The sequence below is a fragment of the Psammomys obesus genome, unplaced genomic scaffold (assembly GCF_907164565.1).
Source record: "Psammomys obesus unplaced genomic scaffold, mPsaObe1.curated_primary_1811, whole genome shotgun sequence".
NCBI classification, from domain to species: domain Eukaryota; kingdom Metazoa; phylum Chordata; class Mammalia; order Rodentia; family Muridae; genus Psammomys; species Psammomys obesus.
Window position 1 is genome coordinate 21,586,167 of NW_026585644.1, and position 25,283 is coordinate 21,611,449.

Here is a 25,283-nt window from a genome sequence, read left to right on the forward strand (position 1 = left end):
GACAGGACTCTGAGCAGCCTCGCCCCAGGCCTTGACCACTTCTCTTCTTTTTCTGTTTTCCCCTACTACATTGCTTCTCTTACCAAGATGCATTAAGTAAGGTCAAGAGGCTGAAGTCTGCCACCGCGGTCTGAACTTTCCCCGGGTCTGCTCAAGCCAGTAGTCCGGAACCTTCCCAGGAAGTTAAGAATAAGCTTGGGGGTGGGGGTGAAAGTGCAGCGTTCAGTATTGAATATGTGCCTGGCCCACGTGCTGTGGTACGACTGGAGAAGCCCAGCTCCTTGGCTGGGAGCCAACATCGCTAACTGGAGGTGCGAGTGCAGAGGTGTCTCTCCCTGAGCCTCCAAACAGACGTTGCCCTGAAGTCAAAAGATGCCAAAAGCACCCCAATCCGGTAACTGAGGAGGGGGGAGGGGCGGAGGGGGTAGTGACACCAGCTAAAAGCTCACAGTGGACGTCTGTTGAAATGAGAAGAGCTGGAGAGGAAGAATGAAACTAATTCTAGAGACAGGGCTGCAGGGCAGCTGCGAGAATCATTCTTCAGAAACCGACGCGAGCTGCGGGCTCAGGTTAGCATCACAGCAGAGGGGCCTGGGACTCCGAGGATGCGTGGCTTTCTGCAGAAAGCCACAAGGAAGAGGATCTAAGTCGCAAAGTTGACCTGAGCTTGCAAGTGTTGGCGTGGCAGCCGTGGTAGACACACAGCCCGGCATCCCTGGCTTTGCAGCGCGCGCAGCTGGCCAGGAATGCCCAGAGCCCCGGACCGCGGACCGCGGAAGGATATAGAGCACTGTTTACCTCGCGCCTGGACCAGCCATCCAGGGGCGAGGCCCGCGCCACTGGCTAGGGTGCAGCAGGAGTGGCGGCAGTAGCCCTGGCCGCCGGCGGGCGCTGGGGAGCCGCGCGCACTGGCAGCGGCGCGGCTGATTGATGGGCTCCCGGCTCAATGACAAGGGCCGGGGCGCGGGTGGGGCGGGGTCGGAGAAGAGGGCGGGGCTCAGTGGAAATGTGTCGGTGACATTGAATGGGGAGATCGAGCGCGAGCGAGCGGGGCGCGCGCACACAGACGCGCACACACAGCCGGGCTCGCTCCGAGATCCCCGGCCACGTAAGTAACTATTAATACCGCTTCGCCCGGGGATGCGGGCGTGCTGAGCGCCGGGATTGGCCTAAGGCGCCGTGGCCATCCCCTTTAATTTTTAAATACTCAGTCCTCTCTTAGTTCTGGGTGGCAAGAAGAAAAATAATAATAAAAGAAGACAAGCCGTCGATTTTTTTTTTTTTTTTAATTTTTCCTCCAGAACAAACCCCGCCGTGCAATTCGCTCGCAAAGGCATCGGGAGACAAGAGTGGTTTGCAAATTCTTCCAAGGCTCAAGACCCGGTTGTGCAGCGGGAAAGGAACGCTCCCAGCTCCCACAGGACCCCCGGAAGCTCCCGCCGCTGGTCCCCCGGGTCACCGCCCGCACTTCTTGCCTCTTTCGGAGGAGGATCTGGGACGTGAGCGGCGACCTCAAGAGCCAGTGCCGACCGCGCGGGCTCAGCCTTGGGCTTTGTGGCGGTACCTGTACCCGCTCCACACCGCTCAGCGAGTGCCCGTCCGTGCTCACCGCTCAGCTTCTGCAATCTTTTGTTGGCACCGCTGGCCGCCCGAAGTTAAATGCGCCTTTGCTATTTTGCTTTTTTTCCTGTCTATTTTTTTCTTTTCTTTTCTTTTTTCTTTTTGAGAGCTCTTGCGATTTTTTGGGAAAGCCTCAGACGCCATCTACAGTTAAGACTTAGGTAACTGCCCTCTCTAGCACCCCCTTCCACGCCCCCCACCCTTTCCACCCAAAAAAGGGGGGTGCAGCGCGGATTCTGGCTGCCGCGCGGCGTGAGCCGGCAGACCCGTGCTTATTTCCTTTTTCTTTTTGTTTGGTTTCTAACGCGTGGAGGGCGAGCCGGCGCCGCGCGCTCCCCGAAGACTGCACAAACTCCACGCAGGGCTCCTCCGCCTGGTCTGCGGATCCTCAGCTGGGGATTCGCTCAGGAACCCGCCGCTGCAGCTCCGCACCCCAGAGGCACGCTCACTCGTCCAGATCCACGCTGCAAGCAGAGACCCACCGACCCCACAGAGCGGTTCTGTACCGCGCTGGCGGCTTCGGGGTAACAAAAGGACCCGAGCTGTCCGCAGAGCGCGCACCCCCGGGAGCAGGGCTCGCAGCCGGGGATCAACCCTGTGGCGCCCATCCGGGCAGTAGCTCCCAACTCTTCCTCCACCGAGCCCCAGTCGGGTCCCCTCCCCTCTTGATCCTTTCAAGTCGGTGGCACCCAGGCGCCTTCACCCGCGGCTCATCCATCTCTCCAGCCGGGTTTTTCGGTTTGTTTGTTTTGTCGTGTGCGATCCCCACACTCATGAACATACACAGGTCTACCCCTATCACAATAGCGAGATATGGGAGATCGCGGAACAAAACCCAGGATTTCGAAGAGCTGTCGTCTATAAGGTCCGCTGAGCCCAGCCAGAGTTTCAGCCCGAACCTAGGCTCTCCGAGCCCGCCTGAGACTCCGAACTTGTCGCATTGCGTTTCTTGCATCGGGAAATACTTACTGTTGGAGCCTCTGGAGGGAGACCACGTTTTCCGCGCTGTGCATCTGCACAGCGGAGAGGAGCTGGTGTGCAAGGTAACCAGCCGGCATTGCTTTTGCTTTTTGGCTTTTGCTTAAATAATAATAAGAATAATAATAATCGCGGTCCTTTGCAAAGGGCCGGGACGAGGTGGGAGGTCTCGGAGCCCTCTAGTCCAGGGGCGGAAGATTTGCGGGATTTTTATGCCTGGCCTCGTTAAATGGGTTTATTTGTGTGTCTGTCCACACTCGACTAGTTGCGAAGTTTTCAGACCGATTCAGACAATGGGGCGGGCTGCCGCGGGGGCGTTTTGGGGAAAGCCGGGGAGGGAGGGCAGCGAGTCTGAGCCAGGGCATGGACACGCGTGCCCTGCGAGGCTTGTGGAGCTCTGGTGCACAGGACCGGTTCCCCTTGTTGGGGGGGGGGGGTGGATTTCTCTAAATCGAACCTCCTCCCCTCCCTGCGAGGACTAGGGAATCCCCGGTTGGTTTTCAGACGTCGCTTGCTTTTGTAGCCATTGTTCTTAGCAGCCTGCAGGTGTTAAACCTTTGTTCCAAAGGTGCCCTTTAAAAGAGACACAAAAGTGCCCCCTCTGGCTGAGCCCAAGGCTCTAGTGGAAAAAAAAAAAAAAAGGAATTTTAAAGCCCCTTCTTCTCCCTGGAGCCTGGAAAAGAAGGTTGGGGTGGAAATCAACCCCTTGCGCACCTTTGGGTGAACAACGAATCCCTTGGGTCTTTTTGTCTAGGTTTCTTCACATCTTCAGACTCCCTAGCTTCACACCCCCAATTGCTGCACCCCAACTCCACCTTTGCCCGTCCACAGACTGCCCCGTGCTAATACTAAGAAGGGCACTTCAATTTCCTTTTTGTCTTTGACCCTGAACAGTGACTGGTTTGCGTCTCTGTTTGTCTGTGTGTCTTTGTGTACGAGCACCAAGTACCAGACAAGGGGATTCAGGAAGGACAGTAACAAAATATTTGACTACAGTCCATTTCCTGCTGCAGTGGAGAACAGTGCTGCCTCAGATTGAGGTAGATCAAGAAAACAGTACCACTTAAATTTAGTTTTTTTTCTCGTTTGTTTATTTTTTTATTTATTGAGGGGGAGTGGGATTTATGTACTGAGCACATCTGTGCTACAAATAACGTATCACACTTTCCTCATTAATCAGTGGCTGCTTTGTGAAATCGCCTTATTTCCTGCTGAATTGGAGCGCTTCTTTCAAAATGCGGTGGGTGCGGATCTCCAGGCAGTTTTGAGATTATTTCCGAATTTAGAGGAAACCAAAGACTCTTTAAGCATTGCTCTTTGCGTGTACTAAGCATTGGGGATTTTGCATCTTTTCCCAGTTACTGTAATCAAGAGCAGCTATGCCCAGCTAAAGCATTAAATTCAGTAGGCAACTCAGAACCTGATTGGAGCCCTGCACACTGCACAATAGGACAGTCATCCTTTGAAATGAATGAATCTCACTGAGCTGTCATTCTCCTATGAAATATGCACCATCATCGGCAGTGAGCATTCCTTCTCCTTTTGCTCAACTTCAGTACAGCATTTTAATATATCTCCCTCCCCGCAAAGGCTAGAGATTTTCAGTAAACAGAGTCTGTGGCCAAATTCTGCAGAGGCATCTTGCTATTCTCTCTTTGTTTGAAACCAGGGTTGTCTCTGGCCTCTATTCTTTCTCCTTTCAGATCCTTCAAGACATATTTCACTCTAGGCTGACCTGATAGTGTCATTTGCAGACTTGCTCCCTGGCCCCAAACTGTACTTATCTGCTGGTTTAGTTATTGCAAAGATTGAATCAGCTCTTCACCAATGACAGTGTGGCTGCAAGTGGATTTGAGTGCAGTATCATTGCTCTGTTTGACAGAGGTCATCCCTTCACGGCTCTGAAGCTTCTGTTCCCCTGCCTTCTGACCGGAGGTGGTGTGGGTGACTTCTGCACGCAGAGCTGCGTGCAAGACTCTCCGGGAGGTTTTATGAGGGTGTTGCTGGGAACTACCCCAACATACAAACTGTGGGCTTTTTAGCTCGCTGCAGGACTCAGTGAAGTCTCCTCATTGAATCCTCCTCCTAGCGCTGTGCTCCTGTTTCCTAGCGTTGTACTCATGCAAGAAAAGGTGCAAAAGCAGATTAAACCAAAAGGCTGTGTTTACTATGGAGGACTCAATGGAGTATTCTGTAGGGCACTCTTTGTGGGGGCGGGGAGAGCAGAGGAGCACTTCCAGGGGCACAAGCACAATTTCCCATCCTGATTGTTGTCTCTACGTGCCTACTTTAGTTAGCCAAAGTAGGGGAGGATCTTTAGGGGGTCTTCAGCTGTTTTCACAAAAATTCTACTACTAGCTACTAGCTACTGTGCAGAATGGCATAATTACTCTCTTGGCAGAATGGACATTTTTTTCTTTTTCTTGTTCTTTTTTATTATTATTCATGATAAATATGGCCCTGATCTTAGGGCCTTATCTGAACTGTCACATTATATAACCAAGGCTCCCAATTAAACATTTAAAAGGAGCCGGCACCCAGGCTCATGGCTTGATTTTTGCACTTGAGGGTGATGGTTTAAATGCCAGTCCAAGCCTATAAATGACTGTTATAAATGACTAATAAAAGTTTGGCTCCTTCCTGTTTAGGAAAACATAAGTAATTCTTTTCATTTTTCATTTTCTGTCCACCATTTTGCACTCTCCTACAGAGGGTATGGCCACACTGGGAAGCTGCCACGAATTTGTTTGATGCCTTCATTTAATTCTCTGTCCATTCAGCTTTTCAGCCATCCTGTGGGCTAGCAGGCTAACCATGCTGAGCAAAAAGGTTATTTTATTTTATGTTTTTAAAGGCAACTGGAAACAGGAAGTACATTATAAATAATCAGAACTGTAGGCCCTGGCGACAGAACCCACAGCCTGATGCTTCAGAACAAATCATGCTTGTTACATAATGCAGCCTGTTGACATTAGCCACTGTGTGGTGTGTGTGTGTGTGTGTGTGTGTGTGTGTGTGTGTGTGTGCTCCTTGATGAAATTGCTGAGACTTCCTTGGTTCTGTGGCCTGCAGTCTGTTTGCTAAGGTTGATTCAAGCGTTTCAGATTCCTAATTGAGCGGGCCTCTGAGGTCACTGCTCTGAGGTCATCATCTGACAGTTTCAGGGTGTGATTTGTGGTCTCTGGGGAGGCTGAAGCATTCATTCTTAAATTCGAGGGTGTAGTGGCAACAGCTGTGCCACTTTCCTGAGATACCTCATTACCGGCTCATTCACAGCCTTGCTGTTGACTTTGCCTCCTCAGCCCCCCGTTAGCACCAGCCCCTTTGAGGTGCTTATTGTCCCTGGTTGACTCACAGGTTTTTTTTTTTTTTTTTCTGCTCAGTTACTTAACTCCTGGATTTTTATATTGCAGCCTGTGTTCCTGAATGGGCTACAGAAGGCCCAGGAATTCCTCCTCAGAAGGATTCGAGGGTAACATATGCATTTGACACTAGGTCTTGTCAGCAAAGAGAAGAGAGACAGAGATTTCTGGGTGGGATCAGGATCCATGGAAGGTTTTGGCGTCTAGGTCAGGGTGTTTATTTTACAAAGATGGAGGCTCTGTGTGCTCTTTATCCATCCTATTTGGACGAATGGTGGCCCAGCCACAGCCATAACCATCCCGAGGACAGGGGATGGTTTTCCTGCTTCTTTCCCACCACACTCCAAAGAATGATGATGCGGGTCTCACTTGGGACCAATTGACAGGAGCTCACATCTACCACAGAGGATGGCTAGAGGTTTCTGCAAGGCCTTCTCTTAAGTGAAACCCCACCCACCCTCCCCATACCACTTCCACATAGCCTCCCCCTCTACCCACATTCTTCCCCTGAGCAAGGGAAACCCCATTCCAATCCTAGGTATAGCTGAGTATGTAGAGGCTTTGAAATGAATGACAAGCTCCCCTTTTCATCCTTCAAATCTTTCTGTTGTGTTCATTTCTCTTAAGTCTGTTCAGAAGGTATTGATGGTGCGTTTTTCTTTTTAAGCAACAGTGAGGTGGCATTTCACAGGCTAACTCTGATTCACAGAAAATCATTACATAATTGATTCATTGAGTTAGAACACTGTGGAGGGAGGCCATCCCGACTCCCTGTGGAGAAGGCCTCTGTGCTAGTCCTGGAGCGGCCACTGGGGGCGAGAGTTTAAGCTTGTTCTCTTGACCTCAGTTTGCACATCTGTAAAATGAATTCATCACATATAGAGAACTATGGAGGAAAGCCTGGATTTATAATTAATTACTTATTCATTCATGTACATTTTTGGCACATTTTTAAAAAAGTAAAGAAATGTTGTGTCTTTGTCCTGGAGTCACTTAGGTTTTTTTTTTTCTTTAAGTATTTTCTTGTATTCATTTTTTTTCTATAAATATGTAGCTGTAGGGAAGAATAATAAAACTTAGCTAATAGCTCAGACAATAAAGTGCTTGCCATACAAGCATGAAAATCTGAGTTTGATCCCCAGTATCTACATTTAAAAAGCTAAATTTGGTGCTGCGTACTTGTGAGATGAGCTCTATAAGGCAAGGACAGGAGGGTCCCAAGGCTTCCAGGTCAGCTAGCCTCACCAAATTAGTAGGTTCAAGGCCAGTAGGAGACTCTGTCTCAAAAAAACAAGATAGGTAGTTTCCCAAGGAGCCATAACTGAGCTTGATCTCTGGATCTCTGGCCTACACACACACACACACACACACACACACACACACACACACTAATGAAATTTAGCATTTTTTTATTTTCTTCACTTTTTCCTAGACTCCACCAATACTGAATCAAGTTTCATTTATCCATTTGATGCCATTTAGGATTTGGAGGTTCAGAGGAGTGTAGAGGTTTAAGTTTCAGTCCCTGTTATGCCACGTCAAAACACAGGCCTGTGGGAGGCTTTCGCATTCTGCAATTTGGGTCATAGGAGGCACCTCTGACTGGGATATTGTCAATTCTGTTCTAGGTGTTTGAGATCAGCTGCTACCAGGAGTCCCTGGCCCCCTGCTTCTGCCTGTCTGCCCACAGCAACATCAACCAAATCACGGAAATCCTCCTGGGGGAGACCAAAGCTTATGTGTTCTTTGAGCGGAGCTATGGAGACATGCATTCCTTTGTCCGCACTTGCAAGAAGCTGAGGGAGGAAGAGGCAGCCCGACTGTTCTACCAGATTGCCTCAGCCGTGGCCCACTGCCATGATGGGGGGCTGGTGCTGCGCGACCTCAAGCTGCGAAAATTTATCTTCAAGGATGAAGAGAGGTGAGTGTGGTTCGGCCCATGCAGATGTTGGTGTGTGTGTGTATGTGTTTGTGTGTGTGTGTGTGCTTTGATACAGTGTCTCCATCTGCATCTGCAGAGAGCTTGTTCTGATGCCTATTGTCCAGGTAAGGGTTAAGGCAAGGAGAAAAAAGACAGACTATTGTGGTGTGCCAATCCACTTGGCAAATAAGGATCCATTACCCCTGTCCTGAAATGTTCAAAGGCCAGGGGATGGGGTAGTCTGTGATCTGCTGAACGTGCGTGGTCTGTGTGACAAATTCTGGAGGCTGCACACCAGTGTGGCAGTTTCAAAGTCAACAAAGGCAAGTTAATGAAGGCTCCATGCCTTCAGAACAGCTACCTACAGGGCGATGTTTATTAGCTGTTTTCTATGCTTGTAGTAGGTGTGAACCACAGGCTTGGTGGTGAGTGTCAGAAATAGGTAGACACTGGACCTGTAAAACAGCTAGAGGTGAGTCCTGTGTGATATGGGACAGGGATTGTCAGTTCTAACTAGATCTTGAAGAACCAAGAAAGGTTTTAAGGAGAGAGAAGCCTACCCTGTCTGTGTGTGGGAGGAACTGGTTTGCCAGGTGAGGAACTGATGGTGTGAGCTCACGAATGAGGGAGGCCTGGCTTCTCAAGAAACATCTGTTCAAGACAGGCATCTGGGCTTCATTCATGGATACACCATTAACTCATCAGGTTCCATTTAACCAACCTGGCCAGAGTCCAGCTTTCTCTTCACTTGTAAAATTTCCTGTTAAGACTGTTTGTTTGTTTGTTTGTTTGTTTTGTTTTGTTTTGTTTTTCCTTAGAGGGACACGGGCAATGCATTTAGAGTCATTATCCCTCACTTGTTCTTTGTGCCCCAAGATGTGAGGCTCCACACACCTGAGTCCATGGCATCTTAAGTCTTGACCTTGGTCATTCTGGACAGGAAAAGAGGACAGGAAATTTCAAGGCTCTCAGCTAGGACCATCTGCTGACAATCTGATCCACTTCCTTCATCCCCTCACCCTGCCTGACATTTCTTTGGTACGTTCTGTAAATCACACAGACCTTGGGAGCAGACCTTTCTGCTTTCTATTTCCTTTGACATCCAGCTCAGGGGGCTGTGATATTTTCATACTATTGTTTGCAGAAATCCATTGCCCATTCCCCCATGAGCCAGATCTAGTGATTTGTGCTTTCTTAGTCTTTCTTTCTTTCCTTCCTTCTTTCCTTCCTTTCTTTTCTTTTGATCTATTTATCTATGTATCTATCTATCTATCTATCACCTATCTATATACCTATATATCTATATACCTACTTTTTTTTGTTCTTCTCTATGGTTTGAACTAATTGAAGATTTAGTGTCTGGCAAGCACTTGGGGCTTAGCAAAGGAAAAGGGCCTGTCACTACTTAAGCCAAATGGAGTAATTTCATGGGTGTTTATAATCCAGCTGTGTATACAGTATGCAGAAAGCTTCTGGGCTTTCTGAGCCTTAATGGTTGGTTTTTTGCACATGGAGGTAGGGTGGGTGGGCACTAGCAGTTCTGGCAGCTAATGTCCTGGTTCTTGATTGCCATGGCTTCATTTTCTTTAGACAATGCAAAGAAGTAGGCTCTGCTAAGATAAGAATGTGGGTGATGCTTTCCTTTTTTCTTCTTCAGCTTAGGTACTCCAGCCATTGGGAGCAAGGCACAGGCTCATGGTCCTTATGCTTTTGTCTTTAATAATCTTTATAATCTTGGGTTGCCATCTCTCAACCTCATTTTCATCCTCCTTATGTTGTCATGGCTGTACCATGGTGGCTTTTCATTCTTTTTTAATTTTAACACACAAATCTCTGCTTCTTTGAATGTTCTCATTTGGAAGTTGAATATGGGTTGGCCAAAGATGTTCCCTTTACTATCTGTTCTCCTACAAATGTAAGAGGCAATGTTTACTGACCTCTTGCTATACAGCTGTAGGTCAGCTTATTTAATTCTATGTGAAGGTGGAGAGGGGAGGATTATCGATTGTGTGTGTGTGTATGCATGTGTATGTGTGCAAATGTTTCAGCAAAGCAAACCCTCTTTGTACATTACAAGTAAACACTCCACCAATGAGCTATATCCCAGTACATGTACATTTTGCAGCCAATGGCTCTGAAAGCAAGAGAGTTGAAGTCTCAGAGATAACAGCAAGAAAGTGCAGAAGGTGGATGAGTTTCTCTAGGAAGACAACTGAGCTGTCAAGGACTCCATTTATCTTCCAGAGCGCATGAGCCCTCAAACACTGTAGCCATATCCTTTAGGGTCTGCATGGTTAAGCATTACTTTAGAGACCTAGTCAGGCATCAGTGAGTATCAGGGTGGCACATCCCAAGATCACACTCACGGCAAATAAACATTTGTGAAGTGAGCCAAAAGAGTGCAGATATCCCCATGTTGCAGAACACTACAGCATGACCCATGGCGGCCTTTGTCTGATTTCTAACACTTCCTTCTTTGGTCCCATGGAAACAACTGTGAAGGACTACTTTGGCAGACTCCTCATTTACTTATTCAAACACAAATCTCTCTCTGTGTGTGTCTCTCTCTCTCTGTCTCTCTCTCTCACACAAACACACACACACATACATTCTTGCTTTGAGATAATTTTGCAATACAGGCACGGTACTTTGGAATTAGGATCCTCCTGCTTCAGCCACAGAATTATGTAGGTAGGTATGGGCCTCACACTTGACTCAACCTCCTCTTTGCTGATCTCAAGAGTAGTAGAAGGTAAAGAAAGCCTCCTGTGGCAGCATAGACTGAGCCCCACGTTTCTTGAACAAGAGCTGCCTTCTGTGCAGGCTTTAGACCGGAGACTACCTTTGACTGAGCCCACAGCCATTCATGAAGATTCTTAATGGAACTGTCCATGCTTTATAAATACAATGTCAATTAGATTACACCCAAGGTCATGTGTGGACTCAAGGCTGGTGTACCTGCTACTGTTGTATTGGGATCATTGATAGTTCAGCTTCATCTGATTCCCTTTGGCTTTGATTTAGGTTCCAGATTCAGGTCCTGATCTCAAATCTTTTTTAATGTTTATAAGCTCTTCAGGATTGACAGAATTGGTAGCTTCCCTGGAAGGTGGTTAGCATTCAGTGAGGTGACACTGTGACTCGCATGCAGAGCAAGTGCTCATTATGTGGCAGCTGTACTTGAAGTCATTGGGGGGGGTGTCTTTATGCAGAACAATCCAGAAGACTCCTGGGCTCCTGAATGATGAAGTCATTCTCTTTAGCAGTCACAATAGTTCCTTCTAGTGTAAGGTTGATTCCACCCAGACTGGGGGAGGGGGTGCCTCTGCATGGCAGAAGTGCTCTTCTGTGTTCTTTCTGAAGACCCCCCCCCCCACCAATGACTCTCATTTTGAAGAAATGAATTCCCAGCCTTCAGTGAACTTGCCTAGGGCACACTCTTTGCACCCTCAATCCTGCAGAACCCTGCATGCCCTCCTCCAGATCATAGAGGAAACAGAAAATTGACCCACATTGCCACAGGGGATCCCCAGTACCTCCTGGCCTTTTTCTGTGGTGTGTTGTGGAAGCTGCTTGATTAGCATATTGCTAGAGACCTTTTCAGTTTCAAAGACTGGCCTCAGCTTAGAAGTGAGCCAGAATGGCTGTCTGGGTTCCAGTCCCTGCTCTTGCACTTCTTAAGAAATCTAGCCTTGACAGAACCCCTAACCTGTATACTCAGACTGCCTCAACTATAAAGTGGAACTAGAAAGATTTTCCTCAAAAGAAAGGGGATTAATGTTGACCTTGGCTTTGTCCACATCTGCTTTCCCCTGCCCTTTTATATCTTTGCGCTAATAGGCTGCTAAGGAAAGTGGTGGGACACTTTCCTGCAATGACCTTTGCTCTGTTTTGTCCAGCTGGTTTCTTCTCCTGGGACAGGGCTGCTTGCCATCCCCAGGCTCCACCCCCTAGCCTCAGATCAGTGTTTACATCTCCTAGCACAGAAACGTCCCATGTGAACTCAGAGACTTGCCTTCTTACATGCTACTGCTCTGGTTTAGAGATCGCTATCTCTTAAGGTGGCTGCTTTCATTTCATCTGCTGTGTGGAAGCCTCCGAAGGCACTGAGGCAGTCAGTGGCTGGGAGTGGGGGGTGGGTGGGCAGGGGAGGCTTTGTGTAGGAAATGCAGCTTGCACCTCCTTGTTGGGGAAAGCCTTCCTCCCTCCCCACAGCAGAGGTCAAGGCTGTCTCTCTGAGGTGCTCTTCCTTTAGATCTTCAAGTTGCTCCTGCCTCCACTGAGGTTTCTATATCTAATAAAGAATTCAGGGCAGGCATCGGAGCCCCAGAGGCCAGGCTCAGCTTTTCTTTCACTAATAGCTATATATAGTTTTGCAACTTATAGGTACTCTATTTTAGGGAAGCTCTCTCTCTCTCTTTTTTTTTCTCTCTCTCTCAGCTTTGATGAGACAAAGCTTCCAGGAAATGCTCATATTTAGGTAGACCAATTATATGTCCTTGTCCAGGTGCCAAATCTTAGGCAAAGTTGTCTTCCCATTTTACTCCTAACGAGCTCCCCAGGACAGCTAAGTGTCCTTTTCCCACACATGCTTTTGCCCATGTGGACGCTCATCTTCTTTTTACTCTCACTCATGGCATGTGTGTGTGTGTATGTGTGTGTGTGTGTGTGTGTGTGTGTGTGTGTGTGTGTGTAAATGTTTATGTGGAGGTTAAAGATCAACTTTGGGTGCTGCTTTTTAGGAACCAGAAGCCAGGACCTATCCATCTTGTTTTTTGAGAGAATGTCTCTCACTGGGACCTGAGGGTAACCAGTAGTCTAGGCTGACTCAAGAGTTATCCCAGGTCTCTGCCTCCACCTTTCCAGCACCGGAATTCCAAGTGCACCACACACTGAGGTTTTGACATGGAGTTACAAGCTTGCTCAGCAAACACTTCACGGACTGAACTACCTCCTAGGCCCTTCCTACTCTGTTCTCATGGTCTGACCTGAATACTCCTTACTGAGATGTCCTCTGTTGCTTTGCCCTGGCTCCTGCTGGACTGATGAGCTTCCTGGGGATAGAAGTAGCCTCTCATTCATGGCTCCCAGAATATGGTAGGCATTGCTATTTGTTGAATAAATGAGAATCTCCTTTTTTGGGTAGGAACAGCTCAGATTGGATTCTAATGACAGGGTGAGAGAGACAAGGATAAATAGAAATGATTTGAATGTAGGTCATTGCCTAGAATGGAAGCCCAGAAACCTTATGGATCCCCATGGAGATACCTTTTCAAAGAGAGCTATTTTCAAAGTTGCACATCAAGTGAGAAATTAACCCCTTGCTGCCATCATGGCCTTTTGGCCTATGCTATTAGCATATGCTTTTGGCATAATCTATTGGAAGGCTTCTTTAAGACCTTGTTTACAAGACACTGTAGTTTCCTTTAAGAAGGGCTTTGCTCATCACTGTAAATTGGCCAGTCTTCCCAGGGCCCTTTCCCTAGAAGCAGCCTCACTCCTAGATATGAGTTTCTAGAATTTGTTGCTGAGCTCTTTCTCTTTACTAGTTAGACTTAGCCCATCAACTGATGGGAGAGTCCGAGACCCTAGCAAAGCAGGAAGTTGGCACAGTGGTAAGAAAGATTTAATTCTTCCACTTAGTCCTATGATCTCAGCTTGCTCTCTCATTTTTCGTAAGGCTTGCTTTTATTTTTATTTGTGTCTGTGGGGGGGGGTATGCACACGTGTGCTTGTCTGCGTATGTGTCTCTGTGCGTATCTGTATGTGTGTTTTTGCCACATGTGTTTGTGTATCCATTGAGGCCAGTAGAGGGAGTTGGATCCCCAGAACCAGAGTTACGATGGTTATGAGCTACCCAAGTGTGTGGTAGAAATTGAACTGGGTCCTCTGCAAAAACAGTAAGTGCTCCGAACTTTTGAACCATCACTAGTGAACCCTGAACCGCCCCCCACACACACACACTTTTTTTTTTTTTGAGATAGGGTCTTGCTATGAAGCCTCGGCTTGCCTCAAACCTTCAATGATCTTTGTGCCTCTGTCTCCTTAGTGCTGAAGTTACAGGCATGCACCACCATGACTGCATAATGTCTTCTCTGTAATTAGTTGTATATGTAAAGCCCCAGCACTGAGCCTATGGCATTGCCCACTCTTGAGGATATCATTGTCACCCCTGCTTCCAGCCGCTGTCTAATGGCATTGAACTTCATAACTCTAAAACCCGGAGATTCATTTGCTCATTCAAGGAATGCTTGTTAAGCACAGTTATGTGCCAGACACTTCTAGATACTAGAAACTGTTGGGCCAAATGAAGCCAGTGTCTTGTTTTTATAGCACCCACATGGATCAGAATTCCCCTATCCTAACTACTGTGCTTAAATTAACTGATTTATAATTAGTTACCATGTCTATTCATGTTGATTGTTTGCGTGTTTATGTGTGTGTGCACATGCATGAAAGTGCACACACGTGGATGCTGCAGCACATGTATGTGCTTTTCCCAGCAATCGTGGGGGTTTCTCTAGCTAATGAAAGAGTCCAATCTGTTTGATTGGACTGGGCTCCCGATAGAGCTCTTAAGCTTTAAGGATCCTAGATAAGAATGTTAGGGTTGGGGGAGGAGGGACCTAGATCCTGAAATCATAGGTTATTGAAAATATGTATGAAGTACTTCTTCCTCTGTACCCTTGCAGTGGTAGGTGTTGGTGAGGCAGGCATCGGTGCGAGAAAGCCCATGATGGGAAAGACCGTGCGATAGGTAGCTCACCATTCCAGCAGCAGGAGTGGAGAGGAAAGAGCCACCTACAAGAGGAAGTTGCTGCTGAGGACTGTGTGTGTTTGGGGGCTGGGGTGGGGGTGTTCATCTGGTGAAACAATAATGAGTCTGACAGGTGACTAGGGCCTTTGGTATATATATTATGTATATATCACCTAATCTTGTCCTTGACCTGAAGCCAGAGAAGAGCCACTGGAACCAGATTCCAATGGTGGGAAGTGTATGAGGAGGACATAAACCAGGGATAGTGAGGGCGGAAGCTATATTCCCTACATCTGAAGCCTGTCCATACTAAAGCATAGAGTAAGAACAGACTTTCTGGTTTCCGGGAATTGTTGGGTATATGCTAAGCCACCTGTAGGGAATACCTGGGTTTTGGGCCACCTGCCAGCTGAAGCATCTTCTTCTGGACCAGTGCACGGGCATATGCACCGTTGAGGCTTAAGAGAGGAACTTTCTAGGTGGAGACCCAGCCTGAGCAGTAGAGCATCAAGACCATGAAGCACTGCTCTCACAAGCACTGACCCTGGAGAAGCTTTTCTGAGATGTGAACCAATGGATTGATCTGGGGTAGGACAGGTCCTTCAGGAGCCACTTCTATAATTGCAGGTAGCAAGTAGTGAATGGGGAACCAGTGTGGCTTTGTGTTCTGGCTCGAGTTTCCCCGTCTGTTGCCATGGTGACAAGAGTCATGAAGCCATGCCAGCTGCAAGCTGTGGCTTATGTGGGATCTTCCAGGCAGTCGAATGACACTCCAGGTGGAATGGCTTCCCCTGTGAGTCCAGTGGCCTTGGTGAGCCACAGGTGTGCCCACAATGCCAGAGGCTCCATTGCAGAGGGTGTGTTACTCAATCTCATCCCAGCCGTGTCTTGAGAGGTCTTTCTCAGCTGCCAGGGTCTCTCCAGTTGTCTTGTGCATCCAATATGTGTGAACAACCAATCCCCAGGTGGTGGTACAAGATACTGTCGTTAGCTTCCCTGGCATTCACCTTCCTTTCGACATCTGTCCTGCACCATGGAGGATTTTCTTGACTAGGTGCCAACTGCTTTCCTGCTCACTTATGAGATATTCCAGACAGAAGAATCCCTTATACTGGCCCTGGAGCAAAAATGGCCCATAGCTGAGTGCTGGGGAGATCTGTATGTACATGAAACAAGATTAAATGAAGGATTGCTTAGTGCTGTGTAGCAGCCTGCCCATGTCTGATAGGACTGCAGAGTCTGAGCCATGATACCTGTAGTGCTGGATGGTTTTTTTTTCCCCCCATGCACCTTCTGTGACTCACTGTAGTGGGGCTTTTTCTTGCATAATGAGCCTCATTGCCGAGGGCACACTTTCAGAAACAGAACAAGGCCAGCCTGCCTGCAGCTGACCTTTCCCTTTGGCTTTTAGTCTGCCTGGACCCTGGGGCTGAAAACCTTCTCTGACCTCTTCTGCTGCTCTGAATGATCTCCTGCCACCGGATTTCCTGTCCCTGTCAGGCCCACTTTGCTGAGCCCCACCCTGTTCCACCCTGTGCTCACTTCTTCCTGCCAGGAGCTCGGGTGAGGCTTAAGGGTTTCAAAACAAAACATGGTTTGCTGTGTTGGGGCTAGTTTTCTTTTCTTTTCTTTTCTTTCTTTTTTCTCTTTCTTCCTTCCTTCCTTCCTTCCTTCCTTCCTTCCTTCCTTTCTTCCTTTCTTCCTTTCCTCCTCTTTCTTCTTCCTCTTCTTCTTCTTGCTGTCATAGATAGGGGACTATATTAGAGGATAGAAAATTTTTTGAATAACAACTCTGCTCTTATTGCCACGTAGCCTTGGACAAGTCTCCTCAGCTTTTGGTACTGTAGCCTTTTCCACCCAGTAAGTATGTGGGTCCACCCACCTCTACATCATGAGCTATATATGGCAATCAGTTAACACATGGGATGGGTGTGTATGTCAATAAATCTGGAACTGAATGAAGCAGTGTCTCCTTCTACTCAACATTGTGCCACTGAAAACCTCTTTAGCACTTTTACTCTTTGATCCAAGATGTACTTGGAGAAGGGAGTGACATTAGAATCTTCCTGACATGCATTCACAGTCAGCTTTTTGCAGTTAGCTTGTATGCGCCTCAGCATACTTGACGCTCTGTGCCTCAGTTTCCTTATTTGTTAGGAAGTATGAATAGCCTAATTCCTGCCTTTCATTTCTGTTATAAGATACAAGAAGGCAGGCTGTACAATCCCAGCATCTGGCTGTTCTAGTCCGCAATGGTGCATGGCTACTGCTGCTTTTCATACCATTGCATTTCAGTTGTGAGGGTGTGCTACAGGAAGTGTTACAGCCTGACAGCTACAGAATAATCATCAACATAGGAGCTAGGAAAGCCCTTTTTGTTCTAGGTATTTGTTCATGTTCAATTGAAAGAGCCTGGGGTTGCATTGCTAACTGAGCTTGGTAGTTGGAGGCTCTTTGAGATCTGTGCTGGGGATGGGTGAGGAGACTTGGCTTTTGAGGGTGGCTCCTGCTGCTTCACAGATGCTGGAAGAGGAATCCAATTCTGCTAGTCTTGGCTTCCTCGCCTGGCGCTAGGCTATGGTGATACAGGCCTGGCACTGGGCTGCCCATTATTGAATATGAAGGCTGCCTTCTTGCCAGCCTTGTTCATCTGTGAGGTCAAAAGCAAGGCAGCTCATTGCCTTCCAATGCCAGAGGTAGTCTGAAACAAGCAAAGGGAGATGAGTTTCCCTGGACCAGTGAGGTCTGTCCTAGGCTCCTGCCTTACCTGAAGTTTATAGTTTTGTTTTGTTTGTTTATTTGTTTGTCAGTCTCCACTGTCCTTGTCTCTTCCCCCGGACCACCATGTCACTTCATGAGTCTGTCTTCTTCATAAATCATCTCTACTTCCTCCACTTCCACAGTACAGGATTTGGGAGTCAGAGATGAGCTGGGCACATACTAGGCAAGAACATCCCAAACAAAGAATGAACAAGTGCAGAGTTCCCAGTGAAGAGTATAGGCACAGCATCTCCACTAGTCCCATCTGCCCATGCTTGCATTTACACTTGCTTCTCTGCCTGCCTGCAACACTAGGCTCTGGCACTGAGGATGGGAGCCGCAGTTTAACAATAGGATCCCAGTGTAGTTGCCATCATGTTATAGGCAGTTCTTCCACACTGGGCTCCCTGGGATATCCTGTCTTGAGTTACTTTCATTTAATCTTCAGCAAAACAGAGAGGATGGTGTTGCCTTAAATATCATGGACATATCCCTAGTGCCTAGTTTGGGAGCTCAAGCGGAGTGAGTGCTCCTGAACGTCTTTTAAATGCCTGAATGATTAGTGGGCTATTTGAATCACCAGGTCCACAGATGCTCTTGTTGATTTTTATGGAAATCGACTCCTTTGCCAGGGAAATTCATCATCCCCCCGCTCCAGACTGTTTAGGAGACTTCAGAAGCCTATTTTTTCATGTCTACTCCTATCTCTGCCTGTGAATGTACCTTCCCCATGCTCAGTCATGAGAAAAGAGGCTCCATTTCTGAGAGGAGACAGAGGGTCAGGCTTGGAGTCCCTGTAATTTCTGTGGTTGTACAACAGGACCTCAGGCACTGGGGTTGAAGCCCAAGCCTCCTGTCTCACTTCCCCCATGTCCCAGCACATGGAGAACATTCTAGAAGATCAGTGTTTGAAGAGAGAATCCAGACCACTTGCCTCAATCCTTGTTAGGAGTGATATAAACAAGCCAAGGATGTTTCTGAAAGGAGCGAGGTCTGGGGCTGCATTTCTTCTCCATCTTGTCTCCAGGATACTCTTTCCCTCTCCCATGTCCTGCCTTGGATGCTGATGCTAGGGAAGGAAGTAAAAGCTGGCTATGTCCACCTGCATGGAGCCTCCCTCAATCCATGGTTCTGAGTGTCAGTGGCTGAATCAGCTCACTGGGAAGAGTGAGCAGCCAGGCCCCATATGCCTTGCCTGGTGTTTGACTGACTTAGCCTAGGGTCCTAGGGCTTCTGGTTCACACACACACAGAAAAATCATATACCCAGCTTACTAGCTTATGTCATAATGTAAAGGAAACAGATGACTTATGACAGCTTGGTACCTAGTATTTTTTAAAGAATAAACTTGAGTTTGAAGCTGACTCCATTATATGCTTTGTTATCTGGGTTGCCCTGGTTCCTGGGATAGCTCATTGGCTTCAGCATATGAAATAGCCAGGAAGCTCTAGCTCCTTCCCACTGTACCCCCAGTCCCTCCCCACTGCATCCTCAGACCTTGCCTAACACAGCCCTTGACACTAAAACAGTGGCTCCCAAGCTTCCTAATGCTGCCCCCATTTAATACAGCTCCTCATGTTGTGGTGACCTCCAACTGTAAAGTTAATCTTCATTGCTACTTCATAATTTGTAATTTTGCTACTGCTATAAATTATAATGTAAATATTTTCAGAGATAGAAGTTTTCCAAAGGAGTTGTGACCTACAGGTTAAGAACTGCTGTTAAATGGAAGGAGGGTGAAGCTCCCTGTAGACTGGCCAGGAGCATCCCCCATCAGCAGCAGGCGAGTGGTTTTAGTAATTTTATTCTGATTCATTAAGCATCGGCACAGTTTCTGAGATCTTGTCTTGAGGTTGGAGAGAGAAAGAGTAGCTTCACTTGGGGGAATGTTAATGGACAAGGTGGTGGCCCTGGCTACAGTCTGAAGCTCTAATTATGGGGCCACACACAGGTCTCCATGATGAGGGCTCAGGGCGCTTTGAATTCTGGGGCTAGGAGTCAAAGAATCAGAATGTACAGTTGCAATGTGCAAGAGATAGAGAGACCAGACTGGAGACTTGAAGATTTGGCTCAGCATAAAGTGCGGAGTTGAGAGGCTGTGTCCTGACAAGGTGGAGCCAGAGGTCCATTCCCTGAAACCCTGTTCACTTTCTCCCTCCCCCAACACATTCCTGGCTTATAGGCCTGTCGTGATTTCTGCATAATTCTAGTTAGATAGGAGAACTGGGCCTATTGTTCCTTTACAGCAGAGCTGAAACTCCCATAGTTAACACCTGCTTGTCTGTGTCATTCATATAAGCCACTTGGCACCAGTAGTGGTTCGAGGCATGCAAGCCACAGCAGCAACAGATAGTAGATTTTTTTCCCTCCATGTCCAAAGTGACTCTGTTTTGCTTCCACAAGCTCCTGGCAGTGAGGAAGTCAGGGGTCATCCCAAAGGACCACTGAGTGATTTATGGGTTCTGAATAGCAAACCATGTAGATAGAATGAGCAGTTCCACGGAGGCTGTTGGGAGCTGCTGGGCTGCTTTGTGTGGGGGTACACAGGTGAGGCCCACTTCATGTCACTCATTTAAGCAGAGACATGCTTACAGTGAAAAATGTACATCAGCATCAGTGGAAGAACATTCTAAGCAGGAAAGATTGTAGACAGATATCCAGTGAGACTGAATGAGACATTGCCTTTTGAGGCAAGGAGAAGAGTGTGCAAACAACACAGAATATGCTTGGAGGATGGGTATACAATTGTGGGATCAATCAGCAGCCAGGAAAAGGACACTGGCCTCCCTGTGGATGACCTGAGACACTCCTAGAGGGATGTGTCGTAAGAGTCCTGCCCCAACCTGAACCTCTGTCTCCAAGACTTAAACTTTTCCTCCTGAACTGGCAACCATTCGTACATTGGTAGAAATTACTTCCAAAGCTATAGTTCATAGCTACAGAAACTACTGTGCAAGCCAAGGAAGCTAGGGGTAGAGTCAGTTTGGTGTCTTCCCCCTCCCCAAGGAAAGAGCCAGGAACACTCTTTAAGGATGAGGTACGGTGGAGGAGCTATGGAGAGGAGACCTTGTGTCTATGACTCAAAATCTCCTCCCTCCCTCTGAGTTCATAGGCTCCTCTCTGGGCAATTTGAACATCTGGTGAGACTAGTGTGTGGGTCACTGCCACCTGTCACCTCCTATTAGGAGAAGTAAGCTGGAGAGAGAAAGATTTGTTTTTAATCAGTTCAATTCCAGATTAACACTGCTAGAGACTTCTTAGTTTTGTAGGCCATGAGTTACAGGAGCATTCGAAACCATGCGTGTGGTAGGGTTGTTCTAGAGGATGGCTGAGCAAGTGGCAGAGAAAAATACACGTTGCTGTGTATAATGAAATGGTAGGCCTGGCACAGGGAAGGCGTTGTGTGGATGGATGCATGATGATTGGAGGGCATCATGAGAATGAACTAAATAAATGCTCAAAAATGGTTATGAAGGTGGATTTTATTTAGTATCAAATTTACTACATTAAAATTTAAAAAAAAATCAGTCGGGTGCAGTGGCACACACACACCTGTAATCCCAGCACTCAAACAGGCAGAGGCAGGTGATCTCTGTTGAGTTTGAGGTCAGCCTGGTCTGCAAAGTGAGTCCAGGACAGCCAAGGCTACACAGAGAAACCCTGTCTCAAATAAATGAATAAATAAATACCAACCAAACAACAGAAATACACTCCTTGCCTTTTCCAGTGCTCCTCTTTAAAGCTGAGGAACATGGAGGCTGAGTGACTAGCTGACGCCTCAGAGCTGGTGAGAGATGAAGCCTGGCTTAGAGTCCACACTCCCACAGATCACCCTGTCTAGGAAAGCAATCACTGCTTGATTTTTGGGATCCCTACGACCTGCATAGCGCATAGGAGATCTTAGAAGCAACCCATCTTTTGTCATCCCCTCATCTATAGAGAACTCCCAGCAGCTTCAGCTCCCCTGGGAGTTGAGCCCCGAAGGCACAGAGAGGAAGATGGCCTTGGACCACAGGCTCTGAGTGATGACCAAGGTGGCCTCCTATAGTCTGCTCACTTTCAGTTACTCATTTGAGCTTCCTGCCTTGTGCTCTCAAGCAGGGTGGAGGCCTGGATGTGTGCACCTGTAGATGTGATTCTGTAGGCCTTTCAAGTGTTCCTGAGTCCCAGCTCCAGCTCCAACTGTCCTTAGCTACCTTGTTAGCAGGACTCCAAGAGTGTGGTGGGAACCACACACTCAAAGGGCAGTGCTCTGCTCTGGCTGAAAGATGAAAGAAGGGGTTTCATTCCAAACACTCAGCAGCAGTATGTTTGCCAGTGTCATGAAACTCCAACTTGCTGTGTAGCTGAGGTTGACCTTGAACTCCCGGTCTTCATTCCTTTGCCTCCCAAGAGCTGTGATTACAGGGGTGTATCACCATGCCTGGCTGCAGTGTGTTTTGCATTAATATGACTGATGAAAGAAGTTATTTCCCAGTTTTTTTCTTTTAACTGTGTTTGTCTTTATCTCACACTCAGTGATGACACCATGGAGGCTGGTCATGTTAATGGTATAAGTTAGGGGTTAGAGCCTCAGAATTTCATATTCATTTCTCCACCTCTTCCAGCACATCTAGGGCTTGCACATTGGTATGGATAAGTTCATGAGTCCTTGAAGAGCTGGTGGAGTGGGGGGTGGGGTGGGACAAATAGTCTGGAAAGTCTCTTGGGGTCACACTGCTTTTGTCATACCTATGAATCAGGCACGCAGTCACATGTGAGTCACACACCTATATTTAGTGATAGCTGCCAGGTAAAGGACCCCAGGGTTTTGGAGTGTGACAGGTAGGTTAGGTGAAAATCTGAAAATAAAGATAGGCTTTTCATGGAGTAGGTGGTAGAGACCACTTGTACAAAAATTGTTCCCAACTCTGCCTGTGTCCTAAAGAGAAGCCAGGGGTACAGCTAAAGAACTAGAAGGTAAACCAAGGAATTCTTGTCCGTTTTCCAACCAAAAGGCTTCAAGGAACTTGCTCAAACCCCCCCAGCCTTAATCTTGTATCCCATGAGTAACAAACATCCTGCTGGTTACTTGAGTGAGTAGATGGATAGATGAATGAACAAACAGCAGCATCCGGGATACACTGCTGAATGGATGTCTCCCTCATCCTTAGGATCACCTTCCTTTCTCTCTTTTCTATAGGACTCGTGTCAAGCTGGAGAGTTTGGAAGACGCTTACATTCTCCGGGGTGATGATGACTCCCTCTCTGATAAGCATGGCTGCCCAGCGTACGTCAGCCCAGAGATCTTGAACACCAGTGGCAGTTACTCGGGCAAGGCAGCGGACGTGTGGAGCCTGGGGGTGATGCTGTACACCATGTTGGTTGGGCGTTACCCTTTCCATGACATTGAGCCCAGTTCCCTCTTCAGTAAGATCCGCAGGGGCCAGTTCAACATTCCAGAGACTCTGTCGCCCAAGGCCAAGTGCCTCATCCGAAGCATCCTGCGACGGGAGCCCTCAGAGCGGCTGACCTCGCAGGAAATTCTGGACCATCCTTGGTTTTCTACAGATTTTAGCGTCTCGAATTCGGGATTTGGTGCTAAAGAGGCGTGTGATCAGCTGGTGCCAGACGTCAACATGGAGGAGAACTTGGACCCTTTCTTTAACTGAGCTCTAGGCCCACAGACACTTAGCAGGTACCAGGAGCAAGAGAGGGCCCCAGAAAGGAGTTCTGGGACACAGGTGGCCTGGCTGGGAAGCAAGACGGACACTCGTATTTATACATTTCTTGGTTCAGAGGAGGAATACATTCTAGGAGCTGACTGAACACCTGAACACGTAGCATGGGAACAAGACCTGCGGGATGGGGGTTGGGTTCAGTTGGGTTCAGATGGACGGAAGCCTCTCCCCTAAGCTTTTCTTCCCTGGGGCAGCCTGAGAGTCCCCCTTACCAGTCAGTAGGGATACTTGGTCTACCCCGCTTTTCATTTTGTTTAGAAATAGTTGCAGATCTCGATAGAATTGAAACTTTTCTGCCTCAAACACATACCTTGGCATTGCACTGTTAGCATTTAACTTCTTGTTATGATTCAGGGAAGGGACAATTGATCAAAGATTTTTTTTTTGAACAGGCAACCACCTACGTAATAATTAATAAGATTCACCTAAAAAATAATAATAATTCGGTGCGCACAGACTGACCTGAAACCCGGGTGCTAAACTAAAAGAAAACAAAAGTTCCAGTTGTCGTCTTTCATTCACACTTTTCAACTCATTCCTTTAAATAAATGATTTCCTATTCTGGTTAGGAAGTGGCATATTAATGCTTTGCTCCCTGAGGCGGGAGGCAGTGGGAAATCTGTTCTATAACAGACATCTCTGTTTTGTATCAGTTGGTTTTTGTAACAGGAAATTACTAGAAGTCAAACTTCCAGATGTATTATCAGTCCAGGGGAAAAGAAAGGAAAAGAGAACAATCCAACTCCTTTCTGGTTCTTTGTTCTTTTGAAGGAAAAGGCTCACACCCCAGACATTGCTCTCTGCTCCGAATAACAGTAAGGTGGGTCTCAGAGGGCAGGCTCCTCCTGGAGTCAGATCTTTTTGATGATGCTGATCTCAACGTTTTGTTTTTGCTTTATGGGAAACTAGTAAAATGAGACAGGTTGTCCCATGTGTATAAAATACAGGGCAGCTATTTCCTTTTCTTTTCAAAGAATGATCCTCTGGGCTTGGAAAGGCCCTCGGGTTGAACAGAAAGAGTGAATGGGCAATAAGCTGGTAGCCAGGATGGTATACATACAAACAGCTCTCTGTCCCAATACGCACCTTTGTATTTTCAAGAACTCTTGTATTTATTAAGGAAAATGTCACATTGTGATGTATTAAGCCAGTACTTCAATTACGGGTCGACGGGATGACATGTTACATGCTGTAGTTAACATTTATAATTTTGTTCCCCTGTTTGAGTATTTCTGTCCCCGGAATAACCTTTTATTTGGCTTATTTTCTAGATAGCCTTATTTGATTTCAAGTGGCAAAATGTTTTCCTTTTGTACTCTGGCTTTTCTATTGCTGTATGATACAGAACTCTTTTTGGCCTAAATATTTGTGTTCCCAGTACCTCAGTCGTTTGGGTTTTACTGCCTGCATATGTTTTTGTGAAATGGTCCTGTTCTTGGGTAGGTAACACGTGGACTCTAGTATGTAAATGTTACTTGAATCTGTGCTTCTTCACTCTCGTATGTGGCATGTGTGTGCGGACTCTTCAATGCTTCACGCCTACTCCACTGGAGCCCCTGTCCCCAGGAGGGCAGCTTCCCCGTTCATAATCAGGAGACAAAGCTGCCGTGGATTTCCCCTTGATTCTATTTTGATAATGGAAGATTCATAGAGAGGGTTTTTACACTCGGAAGACGGTGCTGTGGCAAGAAGGACCTTTTCTCTGCCCTCTCCCCTGTTTTTTAAGTACTGGGTGGGAGGAGAGATTGTTGACATGCATGGTGGGGGTGAACGGCCTCTGGTGCTTTGTCCTGTATTTGGTTTTAATGTTTTTGTCCTAATCTCTTCAATCAATAAAATTGTGCGTATTTAACTAAAAGTCTGGGGTCTAGAAGAGGATTTTTTTTTTCTGCCAATATCTTTGTGGCCATCACGTGCCAAACAAGACATCTATAATTTCTCCTGATATGCATCTTTCCAGTCAAATCAGGATTCATCAGAGCTAGCTACCTCATTGAATTGGGACTGTCCAATCTAGATGTGGCAGCTCACAGTTATCCACCATATCACTCCTGGGAACGATAAATTATGCTCCTCTTATAGTTGTGTTTTTTTCTCAGACAGGCAAGTAAGCATCGTGTCAAGGATGAAAGGACCCGTAGTGTTAGATATGGGACCGCTGTGTG

At 47.2% G+C, this 25,283-nt stretch overlaps 1 protein-coding gene across 2 annotated transcripts; it reads left to right on the forward strand.

Moving 5' to 3' along the window:
- The first annotated feature begins 1,068 nt into the window (after positions 1-1,068).
- On the forward strand, positions 1,069-24,963 carry Trib2 (tribbles pseudokinase 2). 2 transcript variants are annotated; one of them, XM_055625545.1, is made up of 4 exons: positions 1,069-1,108; positions 1,302-2,663; positions 7,589-7,881; positions 22,581-24,963. In XM_055625545.1, exons 2-4 carry the CDS (start codon positions 2,394-2,396, stop codon positions 23,047-23,049), a joined length of 1,032 nt encoding a protein of 343 aa, XP_055481520.1. In that variant the 5' UTR covers positions 1,069-1,108; positions 1,302-2,393; the 3' UTR covers positions 23,050-24,963. The 2 variants fall into 2 exon arrangements, with proteins under 2 accessions (XP_055481520.1, XP_055481528.1); XM_055625553.1 differs by lacking the exon at positions 1,069-1,108 and having other exon boundaries at positions 1,115-2,663.
- Positions 24,964-25,283: the final 320 nt, after the last annotated feature.